The 14,711-nt window shown below is 42.7% G+C and overlaps 1 protein-coding gene across 13 annotated transcripts in view; it reads right to left on the bottom strand.

The window, feature by feature from the left end:
* Positions 1 to 263: 263 nt before the first annotated feature.
* The window catches only part of FAM13A (family with sequence similarity 13 member A), a 224,449-nt gene continuing 210,001 nt past the window's right edge, over positions 264 to 14,711 (bottom strand). For 5 of the 13 annotated variants that reach the window (XM_030564855.1, XM_030564854.1, XM_030564858.1 and 2 more), the window contains exons 16-18: positions 10,585 to 10,781; positions 10,193 to 10,294; positions 641 to 7,934 (exon numbers count right to left, since the gene is read on the bottom strand). In XM_030564855.1, the coding sequence (XP_030420715.1) occupies positions 7,808 to 7,934; positions 10,193 to 10,294; positions 10,585 to 10,781 (426 nt within the window). In that variant the 3' untranslated portion in view covers positions 641 to 7,807. Of the gene's footprint in view, positions 7,935 to 10,192; positions 10,295 to 10,584; positions 10,782 to 14,711 lie in introns of all 13 variants that reach the window. The other 8 variants (XM_030564852.1, XM_030564846.1, XM_030564849.1 and 5 more) reach the window with 5 other exon arrangements.

Raw genomic sequence — 14,711 nt, 5'->3', positions numbered from 1 at the left:
AAAAGCTTTGAGGTGAGGGTGCGACCTGGAAACATAGATGCCTTTGGCATGACCCGCATCTTGGTTATTATCTTCCTGCACACTTCAGAGTGGCATCCCCCTTTTGCTGCAGCAGACTTCTATAAGGAAGCTCCCTGTGTACCCTATGAGACAACATATCAGAGGGGCAGGGGATGGGCTGAAGGGGGCTCTTGTAAACATTTTCTCACCAAATTCATGGCAGTGGGGTGATTTCTCCACCTCTCGTGGGGTGCATACTTCTCTCTGGATATTGCTAAATCATGCCTGCTGGTGAGAGAGCCTAAAGCTCAGCAAAACACTCTTGCAGGGCAAACATTTTGCCTTTAAATGACCCAGATTTATTTACCAAATCAGCAAAAACTCCCAAGGCAGGATATACCTAACATTTATTTCCGGCCATGGTGATCTGTGCCAAGTGTCTGGGACTAGCAGGGCAGTTTCCTCACACCCCTAGTTGAGGACTTAACATAGCAAGGCCCTCACCTCGGAACGATACCGTATTCTATCCCTGGAGATGGGTGCAGCTGCTTTTTCCCTCTCCTCACCCCTAATCCTCGCCAGCCAGATCCCTCATGAGGGTTACTGAGCCTGTTGATTGTTGCACCAGTCCCTTGTCAGCAATTCATGCAGATGGCAAGGATTGCTAGAGACCTGCAGTCAAAATAGTTTTATTTCCTCTGTTTCATACAAAATACAATCATGTACAAAAATGTACACATAACATTTGTCAATCAGTTTACATTAAAAAAGACACTGTAGATTCAAATTAAATTTGCTTACATAAATCATGTAAACAGAGAACTGGGCCCACACTGGCTAAGATTGCATTATTTGTTAAATATGTCATTTGCATGAGACGGTTATGGAGTTGCTTTCATACAGAGAATGAAGTCTGCAAAAGTGATTTCTCCAGCCACACACCTGGCTGTTACTGGCTTCTGAACTCTAAAATCAAATTGTATACACACATGCACAGTCATTTGTGTAAATATATACCTCTCTATGTATATACATATACACATAATAGAAGATGGTTTACACCAATGCATGCAGATGTCCGCAGAGAGGCACAAGTAGGCACAATGAATACTTCGAACATACAAAGTTGTAGCAAGCATTAAATACCCTGTGTCATACAGAACAGATAATATACAGGTTGGACAGAGTTTGATGCCCCGCATGCCATCATGAATAGCTTGGATGTGCAGATCCTCTAGATGTACAAGGCCAAGAACTTTTACAATTCTTTTTGCCAAGGACAATAAGATATTCAACGATACATCAAAGTGTAAGGCTACCACAGCATATGGTTCCTTCACGGATAAAGCTAATAAGATGACCGGTAGAGGACTCACCAATCTCATGTCCAAAAATAAAGAGGTATTATACACTGCAAATTATGGTTTCCAGGGGCAGAAATCTATTTGCCTCAAAAGAATGCAGCCTTTCCTCATCCTTTTTTGTTTTTAGTACCTTCCTATAAAAAGCACGTAGAAATAGAGTGTGAGAGAAAAGAGGTCAGAGGTCATTCTGGTGAAACCACATTCTCGTCTATCTAATTTGACCTCCAAACAGTCTGCAACATTTGGAAAAGCGAATATAATGCTGTGCATACTTCCTCTACATTTCCACTTCAATCTGCTACGGGTTACCTTGCATTTTCCATCAGTGTTGACAGCAAAGGGTAAATGCATTTTTGGATGGCCTGACAATTACAGCTCCGTTATTATTGATGGGGGAAGAGGAAATATATAAACTGTTAGTTCTGCTTAGTTTTCCTCGTTTCCTAAAAAGAGAAATTTAAACGGACATAGTGGGTGAAAACTGAGTCCTGCTGCAGTCAATGGCAAAACTCAGTGGGGTCAGGATTTCACTCCATGTAATTTTAAGTAGGCTGATTATTAATAATGCATTAGAGATTGAGACAGAGTGAAACTGCAACAAATCTTTTCACCCATCATGCTGTGTGTTTACTTTCACTCAGCAGGGACGTTAACAAACACAGCAGTCAGTCTCACATTCTGGTTTGCATGCACTAGCACACAGCTGCAATGCTGTTTGCAGACACTACCACAGGCATGTTTACATTCAGATGGAAACTGGCCAAAATGAACTTTAAAAAATTTACCCCAATATTAGGGTTTTGAAGGGCCAATTTTTTTTTAAGCCCGGTCATATCCCTTTAAAATCCTAGACCTCCATATCGTGCAATTGAGGATAAAGGGCAGAATTTTCAATAGTGCTGAAGGAAGTTAGATGACTTCCAGACGGAGCTGGGTGCCTTCCTCCCTCAGGCTGCTTTGAGAAACCCACCCTGAATGCACAAACAGGACTTAAAAAAAAATGGCTCTAAGTACCTCCCCTCTTGCCTACCAATAAAGAGACTTGCTGATTGTCAGAGTATTTGCATAAAATACACCCACAGAAATGTCTCCTCCGCTTTCCTCACAGCCCATGTTAACTGGAAGGATTTAGAATGTCTCACATTTCCCACATGTAAATCCCTTCCCCTGCTTAGTAGGGGCCATGCAGACACTTGCAGGCAAATAAGAAAAGAAACCACTTTCCAGAACAGCGAGAGTTGGATTAAGGCTGCTCAGGAGCAGCCGGTCAGACCCATGTGTATGTCACTGTGCAGACGAGGTTCAGAGTCAGACAGGTCTCACATATCGCACTATGTTCTGTGACTCCAAAGTCCACACCCTTTTCCAGCTGGCACTACTAAGGGTAAATGCATTTTTGCTTGGCCTAACTGACAATTACAGCTCCATTCTTTTTGATGAAGGAAGAGGAAATATATAAACTGTTAGTTCTGCTTAGTTTTCCTCGTTTCCTGAAAGAGAAATTTAAAGGGACACGCTGTGGACTTTAGCGGCAGCAGGATCAGGTCCCACATAGCACAGGTATTTCAATAACCCAATGACTCCCTGAGGGGAAAAGCAAGAGGAACCAGTCAATGTTATGCATTTAACTGCACTGCAAGGATTTTGGCAGGAAGTGGGCATACAGTCGATGCACTTAAAAGGTTCCTTCTTGTTCTGCAGATATTGCCAGTTCTAACAATGATCCGAGGTACAGGCTATTGCTAGAGCCAGTAATCTCTCAACAACGAGACAGCAATTTTTAAGTGCATACACTGTAGCAAAGTGCTTCTTACTTTCTGAAATATACAAAAAATGAGAGCCATTCACAACATTAGCAGCTGCAAACAGGCAGCGGCTGTTAACCATGTGCAGTTATCCCCCAAACTAGCACAAAGGCATAGCTAAAGATAACGACTGCAAATGGCAACAGTTCCAGAATGCAAAGTTACTTTCCTCTCTAGGATGAACAAGGGTGCACAAATTCCACGCCCTCGCAATCACTGGCCTCCAACCCAATTTCTCTCCCACATCAATAAGAAACCCCGATGTTGCTGTGGGTCCTCGTAGTGAGTGGGGCACGGAAAATGGGAATAAGTCAACAGTACAACTTTGCATACTGCCTGCAAAGTATTAGTGTTTGACAAAATCCATGCTACAAGCACGCAGCATGTGAACTGCTGTTCTAGGAGCCTTCACAAATTTAACAAACACCGTACCTAAACAATATTACACCAAGGCTGCAAATAAAGCCCTCTCTGACTTCTAACCAGCTACTTCCATTACAACCTAGACATGAGATCTGTACAGAACCAGGCATCGACTGAAAGATCTTATTCTCAGTGATTTATCCACCTTATACTACTGGACAGCAAGCAAGCTTCTATTTCTGTTGTTTCCAGTGTGTCTGAATTACCATTTTGCAAACATTCCCCTAAATAGAAGTCTTGCTGAGATGTCACTAAACTATGCTTTTCCTTCTCAGGCACAAAGGCTTTTACCATGACTTGATGGCACTTACGAATTTTTGCACATACATGTAATAAAAACTGAATCCTAACAGAATAATCAAGAGATAAGATGCTTTAATTACACCATATTTAATATAAACATCTATTAACTGAGTGTTTACACCAAAGTAAACAGAATAAAAGCAAATGCTACCTGTGAAAATTACAAGCTTTTGCCATCTTTAAGTCTTTTCGTTTTATCATTATATTTATACCCTGTTTATCATCATCATCACCATTAAATAAACCCTCAGTCATTTATGATGTTCACATTTGGTAATACACAATCACACATTGCTGAAAAAACAAAAAAGACACGTGCCTGTATCATTCTAGGCCATGCGAAGCCAGATACCAAACAGGCCATAATGCCAGCAGAGAACACACTACAAGTTCTATTGCCATGGAAGTATATTTTGTCTTATTCCAACAGCTTACTCATTTTATTTGAAGCAGATACTTGCTCAGCACTTCACTCCTATTAAAAGAACTCTCACTTGCATTCAAATGTTCTCATGTAAACAGCAATATAAACTGGGCTGTACACTCAAGAGCCTGCAGTAAGTGAAATAACAAAGGAAAACTGAAATGAAAAAATTACAGCAATGATTTGATTTTTGCATGACTATTTTTTTGGAGGTGGCGGGGGTTGATCAGTACCTGAATGGCTATTTTGTAAATTGCAGTAAATTCTACCAAACTCAAATCAGTTTGCAGGAGATACAGAGACTTCATGGAATTGAGCTCAACTGGTGCTATTCATTTTATGTTTTTGTTTAAAGAACAGCCTTTTAACAAGAGAGAGCTAGACAAGGATTTTTAGAGTACAATTTTGGCTATATAGGTTTTATTATTAGCTTTCAAACTTTAAAAATATAATCTCTCTAAAGTGCATCATTATACTTATCATTTATATAAAATATCTGAAATCACAGCAATGTGCCATGAAAACAACAGTAGCTAGGCAGTCAGAAAACCCTATAGTCTTATCAATTTAAAAACAAAATATTCTGCTATATACTGTTGGTCAAGAATTGCTGGGGCAACAAAACAGTTAATTATCAGTACACAGTTCAAGCAGGCTTTTAACAACAAAATGTACTCCTTGTGACTTCTGGAGTTTTGCATGAAGGCTATGGACACTGATGGCTATATCACAGGTAATCACAGCCACTGTAATTTAGGTATTAAGGAGATAAGGCCCTGATTCAGCAAAGTATTTAAGTTTGTGCTTAAGTTCGTGCTTAAGTTCATCTCTACTTACAAAAACACCAGCCACAGGCTTGACTTCAAGCATGCGCTTATTTCAATAGGACTGACACATGGCTAAAGTTAAGCATTGGTCTCAATGCTTCACTTAACTAAACGTATAAAAGGCAACCAGCAATACTGACTTCTGAGGAACGCAGCAGCCATTTTTGTCCTATCATTTCTGCTACTAAACATCACTGTCCTATTAAACAGTTATGCCCCAAATACCCAACCCTCCCATGCATCCTTTCAACTGGCATAAAGCTGGTTTGGAGGACAATGGCACCACCATTATTTACTGGAATTCTCAGACGTCCTGCATGCAGAAGGAAAAGAGGACGGCAGTCAGCCAATCCGGCCCACATTTTCAAAAGTTGCCTCTGCATGTGTGTGCCCAGGTATAGACACCTCTGGGGTCTGGTTCTCAGAGATGCTAAGTGCCTACAACTCCCAGGTCAATGGAAGTTGTGGGTGCTCAACACCGCTGAAAATCAGGCCCTAGGCTGGGCGCCCAAAAACTAGGCTACCTTTTTAAATATAGGCTTCAGTCTCTCCTACTTCTGTTATTTCTTCTAGGTGGAGGGGATAATTCTGTGATCGATGAAGAACCACCTGGAAAATACCCCTAAGTGCAATGAATTTGGTGACTAGCAAAAGAAAAGATCCAACTTATGCTACCTCTTACCAACTGGCGCTGGCTTATCTTTAATGTACTACTTCTCACGGGCACTGTCCGACACCTGACATTCTAGAGAACCTTGCCAGGGTTCATGGATGGGGAAGAGAGACATTTCTTTTTAATAAGTTTTGAGATACAGAAGCTATTGAAACCCGCTGTAGATGTTCTGTATCTATTGTGGCAAGAGTCAACATAACATAGCAACGTGGGGGAAATGCGCTTAGGGAACATGAACTGCCATGTATCTTGGAGCCAGACTGTCCTGGTATGTAAGCACGGGGTAGGGCACAGGCAGGCTTCCCACCCCTTCATCTAATCTACACAAGGGCCAAATACAATTGCAATCCCTGCACTCAATATCACTGCCCTGCTCCTCCACACTGGCTCACTGATGGGATCAATATGCAGGAGGGAACATGCTGGCTTGCTCTACCCATGTGCAGCAGGGATGAATCCTGCCCTGGGAAGTTAGACTTTTTATTCTAGTTCCAACTAGGGGCTTCTCCCTGGGCTGTGTGAAGCTGCACATTGACGCTCTTGAGGGTGACACAAGGAAATAATGGAGCCCAATGGCTCTGCATGACAGAAATAAGAGCCTTCCACTTCTTTTTTTTAGCTCATTTCCCTTCAAAATAGCAAATGTCTAACATGAGTGTCTAAACTACCTGTCTATAATTCATTCATAACAAGGTTTTCCTTTCTGAAAATTGTTCATGTTGATTTGAGTGAGTTAAGTTCCAACTTTTGACCTCAGATTCACACACTTCCAAGGGCAGAATCTGGCTCAAAGTTTCTCATTTCCTGAAGCATCCCCTCTCCTCTAACGTATTTATATTTGCAATTATCATCGGGAAGAAAAGACCATGAGTTCACTGTGTGCTGTATCCCCAACTCTGCAATTCACATTTAGTGCTGCAATCCATGTGGTCTTACCATTTAGGTGCACAAAAGAAAAAAGTTTAGGGTGTGTGCACTATATGTGTATGGACTGTCCAGCTCAGTCTTTAAAGTCAGTATCAGACACTGAAAGATTGGTGGCCTGTCTATGCTGATATGGACAGATCTTCACTCTGCTTACCGGATACCTGAACTGGGAGAGCTGTAGTGACAGAGCAGCGCGTTCATTTCAATAGAACATCTCAGCTACTAAAACCCAATAGGATTCTGACTGCTGCCATCAGAACCTCCACTCTGATCCAAATGCCCAGCCACAGTCCCAATGTCACAATTCAAAATGCCAGCTAAGACGACCCGGCAACTAAGCGTATTGCTGACCTTTCTTTGACAGTGCTTTTCTCATCGGAGGCAGCTACCGTCTACCTAAGCAGCAGTGACAGCTAGAAAACACATGTAAGAAAATCAAACACTGGGAAAAGTCACACTAAAGGCCAATACAGTAGGCAGGGCGTTGATTAATAGCAATTCTCCAGCACTCAGTGGGGTAACTGAAAAGGCCCAATTCCCAAACCTACAGGTAATTTGGGAGCCAAAGCTCACTGTCATGGTAGCTAAGAGAGAACATCCTCAGGACTTCCCGACAGCAGGAACCGTGCATCACTTTCCATCGGACAGGGCACTCGGTTGGGAAAGAAGAGGACATTATTGGACGATTCACCACTATTCATAGCAGTCAGCCTCTCACTATGATTCTCTGGAAAAATGTAATCTGACTCTGATATTCTAAACATGACAGAATTGGTAAGCGAATCAAAACTAAGGACCCTTTCGGCGCCATCTCTGAGCACAGCATTACCTCTCTCTTGCTGGCAACTCCAGTCTAGATGACTGGCCTGGTGGCACAATGGATTACACCGAGTGCAGAGAGTGATAAGCCACCCTTCCTCCACCTCCCATGTCTAAAAATGGCCTTTCAGTTCTTGGGGAGCTGCTAAGCCCCTCATTGTCGGGCTCCTGCTGCACCCTTCATGCATTCATCTGGTTGTCTCGGTCTCTTCTTAGCCTCTCTGTGAAGTCGATCAGCTTCATTACATAATCTTGGAACTAATATCTCTTTTACTGATCAGCACCTCCAGCAACCTCAGCTTTGCCTTAATCTGCTTGTATTCATTGTATTCTTCAGCCATGGGAGTACGATCTTCTTTCTGGACATTTCTAACAGAAAAACGGAGGAGATGTGAGAATTTTCGGGCAGGACATTACTTCCTCAGCCATCCCCCCGCCTCTGTTACTTGTCATTTGAAGAGAAAAATGATGAATGTCATTTTTAGTTAGCTACAAAAGGAAAAAAAGGTGCATAACCTAACCTAATAATGGGGGGGGGGGTGAAACTCAGCATATTTCTGTGTCAAAGCTGAAAGTGATCCTGATGCTATTCTAGAGTCAAAACATACTGACATCCTTGTATCAGAGCCAGTTATGCTATCCCCTCCACCCCTCGATCTCAAGCAGTGGTCAGCTTATCATGTCTTATGACAGCTTCCTGTTCCATTGAAACGCTCTCACTGGCTATAACAGAAGCTATTATGAGTGGGTACCCGTTTCCAAAGGTATAAAAGCTTCCATTTCTAGTTCTGGAGGGTCATGAGATATCAGACCATACATCTGTCAGTGGACCAAGACTGAACACTGCTCATCCTGGGATCCAGGCCACACATTTTGGGCAGAAACTTCTGCGACTATAGAAAGGAGGAAACTTTTTGTTGCAGATTAACCCCGGGTCCTTTTTGAAGCAGCGCAGAGATTCAGCATGTTAGAAAAAGTCTCTTCGAGTGCTGAGCCAGGGCTGGTGAGGTTGTCAAAGGTGCATAAATAGATGAATTTATCACATGGGTATCATCAGCTCACATACTACATAGATATGTGTCCATGTGCAAGTTTACATATGCACACAAACACCAGCAGCTGATGCAACTGAAGTGAATTCCCAGGGGCATTAACTTTCTGAGCTCTGATGCTATTCACAGAGCGAGTGCTCGAGCTGCATGCTTATGGCCAAATTCTCCACATAGATGTACTTGGTTTATACTGAGGCAAACGGGAACCATGCTCATACAAGGAGAAAATTTGGCTCGTAGGGTTTATGATGTCAGTTGAGCCTAGGGTGACCAGATGGCCCAATTTTATAGGGACAGTCCCGATATTTGGGGTTTTTTCTTATATAGGCTCCTATTACTCCCCACCCCGTCCCGATTTTTCACACTTGCTGTCTGGTCAGCCTAGCTGAGCCCTTCCCCAAAGTGGGCCTAGCCTTGTGTTCACTGGGACCATCTTTCCCCCTAGAGCACGTATTTTCAGTATCCAGAATCTCTAAAGTCTATGATGTAGCATGTATTTCTCATTATGGAGACTCAAATATGGAACAGACTCTTCATATACACAATATGTTACAAGAAATCACATGCATTTAACTATTGAGTTTCACATTTCTTTTTGAGAGATGATTACACGTCTTGTTGCATTGTTTTCTTGTGCTGCTATTTAACATTAATTTATTCCATGAATTACCTATTAAGTACCAAAGTAGTGTTTGCGCAGACCCACAGATGGGAGGAAGGGATCGAGAGATACATTTCTATAGTGTCCCTTCAGACAAGATTATTATTCTGTCCAGGGCTTTGGAGCTGTGCTCCAGCTCTAGGCAAAAACCTGCAGTTCCACTGCTCCAGACCTGCTCCGGGCTCCGCTCCAAAGCCCTGATTCTGTCCCAAAGAATTACATTCCTAGGAGTCAGTCCATGAGTTGGCTCTAGATTTTATCTTATGGTTTATGTGATTTACTACTCTGTACATATGAGAAGGAGCTTGGAACACTTGGGTTTTCATCTTGGCTCCACTGCTGTGTTAGGGCAAAATTTTCAAAAGCCCCAAAGTCCCTTAGGAGCCTAACTCCTCATGGGATTTAGGTGCTTTTGAAAATTTTACTCTTAATCTCAATGTGCTGTGTCTCACAGAATTAACGAGAAGACTCTCAGGCCTGGTCTACGCTGGGGGGAGGACGGGGTCGATCTAAGTTATGCAACTTCAGCTACGTGAATAACATAGCTGAAGTCAACATACTTAGATCTACTCACCGCGGTGTCTTCACTGCAGTGAGTCGACTGCTGCCGCTCCCCCATCGACTCCGCCTGCGCCTCTTGTGGCGGCGGCGTACAGGAATCGACGAGAGAGCGCTCGGGGGTCGATGCTGCCCGCCGATCCGGCGGGTAGTATAGACACACCCCTAGTGACTTCAACTGGCCTTGGAACAGATGCACTGTATCCCAGCTTCCCTATCAACAAATTGAGGATGATAAAGTGAGGATTAATTTGGTAGCATACTTAGGGCACTTTTTATTTTCAAAGCCTTTTGCTCTCAGTAAGTATTACTGGCAGTAGCTATAGAGATAGATGGATGAATTAGATATGAAATACCTTCCATTTTCTCGGAAAAAATTATCTTCAAATTCTCTCAACTTTTTTCTGATCTGTTTTTTCTCTTCCCTGACTTCTTGGAGCTGCTCTAAGAGTTCTGGCCTGTAGGGTTAAAGTATAGATATAAAAATTACATATAAAATTAAAACAGGAGTGGTATAGTAATTCTACCAAAATATATGTAGCCAATCCTACAAACACTCCCTAACAAATTGACACGACTCTTAAGTTTAAGAATGTGAACAGTCCCATCACTGATCAGCAAAACAACTAGCATTTGCTTAACTTTAACCATGTGCTAAGGTCCCTTTGGCTTCAATGAGATTTAAGCAAATGCTGTGGTTTGCTGCATCTAGGCCCACACTTGGTATAGTACAAGAAATATGACATACATAGAAGCAGCATGGAGGGTAGACAGCCCCATGTCCTGGCTGCTCTTTGAAGGCATCTTATCATCCACTGGAGAAATGAAGCCATCAGCCTCATCTTCTAGTTGATCCAGGAAACTCCGCACGCTGAAATCTGGTTTCAGGGTGACTGTGAAATCTGGTTTCACGGTGCTGTCCTCGTCGGAACCCTCCTCTTCCTCCTACAGAAAGAGAGACAGAGCCCCCATAACAAGAGGTTACTACTTCTCTCTGCAGACACAACCCGCATATTATATTCTTTCACCACAAGCACTGGGCTACAGATATGGAAAGCGGTCAATAGACAGAGACAGCACCTTAATTGCTCTAAGATTTACAGTGCACTAAAGTATCAGTAGTAACCCCCTTCCACACACACAGAGCCTCAACCCATTATTAGTAGAAACCACCACCACAAATTCAGCTTTGTTAGTGAGACAAAGTGCGGCAGAATCACCATGATGAAGAAAAATCAGAATTCTTGGCAGCCTGCTATTGTTTGTTCATTTGTTTTCAGTATTCTTGATTAAGCTACAAGTACTTCCAAACTTGACAACTATTGGACACAATGTCTCAATGGTGCCAGTCGTCTTCCACACCTAAGCCCATCAGTAATTTAGTTGTGACAAATCCACAAGCTGCCACATTAATTTGCATTAAACCTCCCCTGCGGTGGATGCCTCGCAAAGGGCTCTGTAGCACTTGGCATGTTGCCGATAACTTTACATATGGTGAGGATAGAACACAGCAAGGAACCTGTCAGAACCAGAGAGCTAAAGGACTGATTTGTGTTGCAACAAGGAGTTACAAAGGGAAGGTTTGTGATATTTCTGTCCAGTAGAGGAGTTCAAGAATTAGACTGTCTATCTTGATTAAACTAGAACACTGAACTCAGCCCAGAATTTCAATTATACGATAGAGTGAGAGTGAGTGTATAAAATGCAGTTGTTGCTGACTTGATCTGTTACCAGTTCTGTCCCCACATGGATTGTTTGTTGTCTGGAAAAATACAATGCTAAACATTAAAAAGCTGAAATACTTTAGTGAGAGCGCTTCCTTCAAGATGCACTTGGGGGCCTGGCTAAGTGAAAGCTCCCTTTGTTTACGGCTACGCAATGTGAAGGGCTCTGCACACCCAACTACACACCCACAATCTGGCGCTCCCAAAGAGGAACCTGTTCTGGGATTGAGTTATTTGTTCAGATCTTGTTCTGGCTTCTAAACAATTGAGCCCTGTCCTCCTCTCACATCCAGCTAAGTTGCTGTAAGCCAGTTGTATGCCAAAATATAGGTAGCAAGGGAATGAGATAGCAAATGAGATAAAATAAATAAATAATAGGATAGGGAAGAAATATTTTAAACAGGGACTGACACGCCTGGTTCAGCAAGGTACTGACGGACACTCTAGGTTTAATGAGCTCCTGGGCAGTCCCAATGAAGTCCTGAAGGAAACGATGTATGCTAAAACACATTGCTGAACTGGGGCCAAAAAGAGCCACTTCCTTTGCTGTTTCTCCTGCGTTTCCTTTGCTAGTATTTCAACTGTTTCTATAAAATCTTTCTCCCTTTCAAACCTAGATCTCCTTCTGCTTCACTCAGTAAGGAAGCAACAGAGCCAGATTCAGAGCTTGTGTACTCAGGTCGGAATCCACTGAGGTCAATGATGTGTAATCCTAGAATACTCAACGAGTTAATAGAGGAGGTATCTGAGCCTCTAGCTATTATCTTTGGGAAATCATGGGAGACGGGGGAGATTCCAGAAGACTGGAAAAGGGCAAATATAGTGCCCATCTATAAAAAGGGAAATAAAAACAACCCAGGAAACTACAGACCAGTTAGTTTAACTTCTGTGCCAGGGAAGATAATGGAGCAAGTAATTAAAGAAATCATCTGCAAACACTTGGAAGGTGGTAAGGTGATAAGGAATAGCCAGCATGAATTTGTAAAGAACAAATCGTGTCAAACTAATCTGATAGCATTCTTTGATAGGATAACGAGCCTTGTGGATAAGGGAGAAGCGGTGGATGTGATATACTTAGACTTTAGTAAGGCATTTGATACGGTCTCGCATGACATTCTTATAGATAAACTAGAAAAGTACAATTTAGATGGGGCTACTATAAGGTGGGTGCATAACTGGCTGGATAACCGTACTCACAGAGTAGTTATTAATGGCTCCCAATCCTGCTGGAAAGGTATAACAAGTGGGGTGCCACAGGGGTCTGTTTTGGGACCGGTTCTGTTCAATATCTTCATCAACGATTTAGATGTTGGCATAGAAAGTACGCTTATTAAGTTTGCGGACGATACCAAACTGGGAGGGATTGCAACTGCTTTGGAGGACAGGGTCAAAATTCAAAATGATCTGAACAAATTGGAGAAATGGTCTGAGGTAAACAGGATGAAGTTCAATAAAGATAAATGCAAAGTGCTCCACTTAGGAAGGAACAATCAGTTTCACACATACAGATTGGGAACAGACTGTCTAGGAAGGAGTATGGCAGAAAGAGATCTAGGGGTCATAGTGGACCACAAGCTTAATATGAGTCAACAGTGTGATACTGTTGCAAAAAAAAGCAAACGTGATTCTGGGATGCATTAACAGGTGTCTTGTAAACAAGACACGAGAAGTCATTCATCCGCTTTACTCTGCGCTGGTTAGGCCTCAGCTGGAGTATTGTGTCCAGTTCTGGGCACCGCATTTCAAGAAAGATGTGGAGAAATTGGAGAGGGTCCAGAGAAGAGCAACGAGAATGATTAGAAGTCTTGAGAACATGACCTATGAAGGAAGGCAGAAACAATTGGGTTTGTTTAGTTTGGAAAAGAGAAGACTGAGAGGGGACATGATAGCAGTTTTCAGGTATCTAAAAGGATGTCATCAGGAGGAGGGAGAAAACTTGTTCACCTTAGCCTCCAATGATAGAACAAGAAGCAATGGGCTTAAACTGCGGCAAGGGAGATTTAGGTTGGACATTAGGAAAAAGTTCCTAACTGTCAGGGTAGTTAAACACTGGAATAGATTGCCTAGGGAAGTTGTGGAATCTCCAACTCTGGAGATATTTAAGAGTAGGTTAGATAAATGTCTATTAGGGATGGTCTAGACAGTATTTGGTCCTGCCATGAGGGCAGGGGACTGGACTCGATGACCTCTCAAGGTCCCTTCCAGTCCTAGAGTCTATGAGTCTATAAATTGCCAAAAATATACCAGGTCTGGATTTGGCCCGTAGTCTTGTGGTTATGAGGTCAGTGGCCTTTCCCAGGGAAATGTAATCTGAAGCCACAGACTGAGAATAACGACAGATGGAGCACCCACTGGCTAGCCAGGGACAAACTAAGTAAAAACAGAAACCTGAAAACATCGGAAGGAAAACAGCAGGGAACAGATAAAAGATAATGCGATTTCTGATTGATGATTAGATTTTAAAGCTTTTCTAGAGACAGACCATGGCACAGTTTCATTGCCAGTTATAAAACTTAGGCCAAGGAAAAATGATTGCCAGTGCCTTCGGTTGTGTACTGTTCTCACACCTCATCCTGCTGGCTAATTCAGAGTGCAGTGCGTGGGTTTCTGCATTCAGGTACAGGGTGCTGTGCACATTAGCCGTAAGTGCTATGATAAAAGCAAAGAAGAAGGCAGAAGGTGACAACAGCACCTGCTCAGATGTCTGGGAGTGTCTGCTACTCTCCTTTGCCACAGGGAGAGAAATTTTAAAACTGATTACTTCAGACCCCTCCCCCTCTAGAGGGCTGTGGATATTATGTCAATGAAGTCTATCCCAGTGGGGCTAGTTCAGGTAGCTTTTTCCATTTCTAACTGCACTGTACTTGCTGTCACGACTGCCAAGGAGTAGTGCGATTCAAAAACATGCTACTAGCTTTTGCCAACTGGAACCAGACACCATCAGACATAGCACAGAATTGTCACTTGTCCAGGGCATTAGTGCCTCAGATTATAATTTATAGTCACAGATCATCCGCAAAGATTTCAGCTCCTTGAACTGAAGGGAGTGAATCGGAAGGCTCTTTAGTGAGAATTCAACTGGAAATGCCTGACAGACACGTAGGAGCATGATTTTAAATGGGCCTCAACCTGGCCTGGAATTTTGTCCCCA

The sequence above is a fragment of the Gopherus evgoodei genome, chromosome 5 (assembly GCF_007399415.2).
Source record: "Gopherus evgoodei ecotype Sinaloan lineage chromosome 5, rGopEvg1_v1.p, whole genome shotgun sequence".
In the NCBI taxonomy this organism is placed as follows: Eukaryota; Metazoa; Chordata; order Testudines; family Testudinidae; genus Gopherus; species Gopherus evgoodei.
Note: the sequence above shows the minus strand (reverse complement) of the source record. Positions and strands in the feature narration are given on the sequence as shown.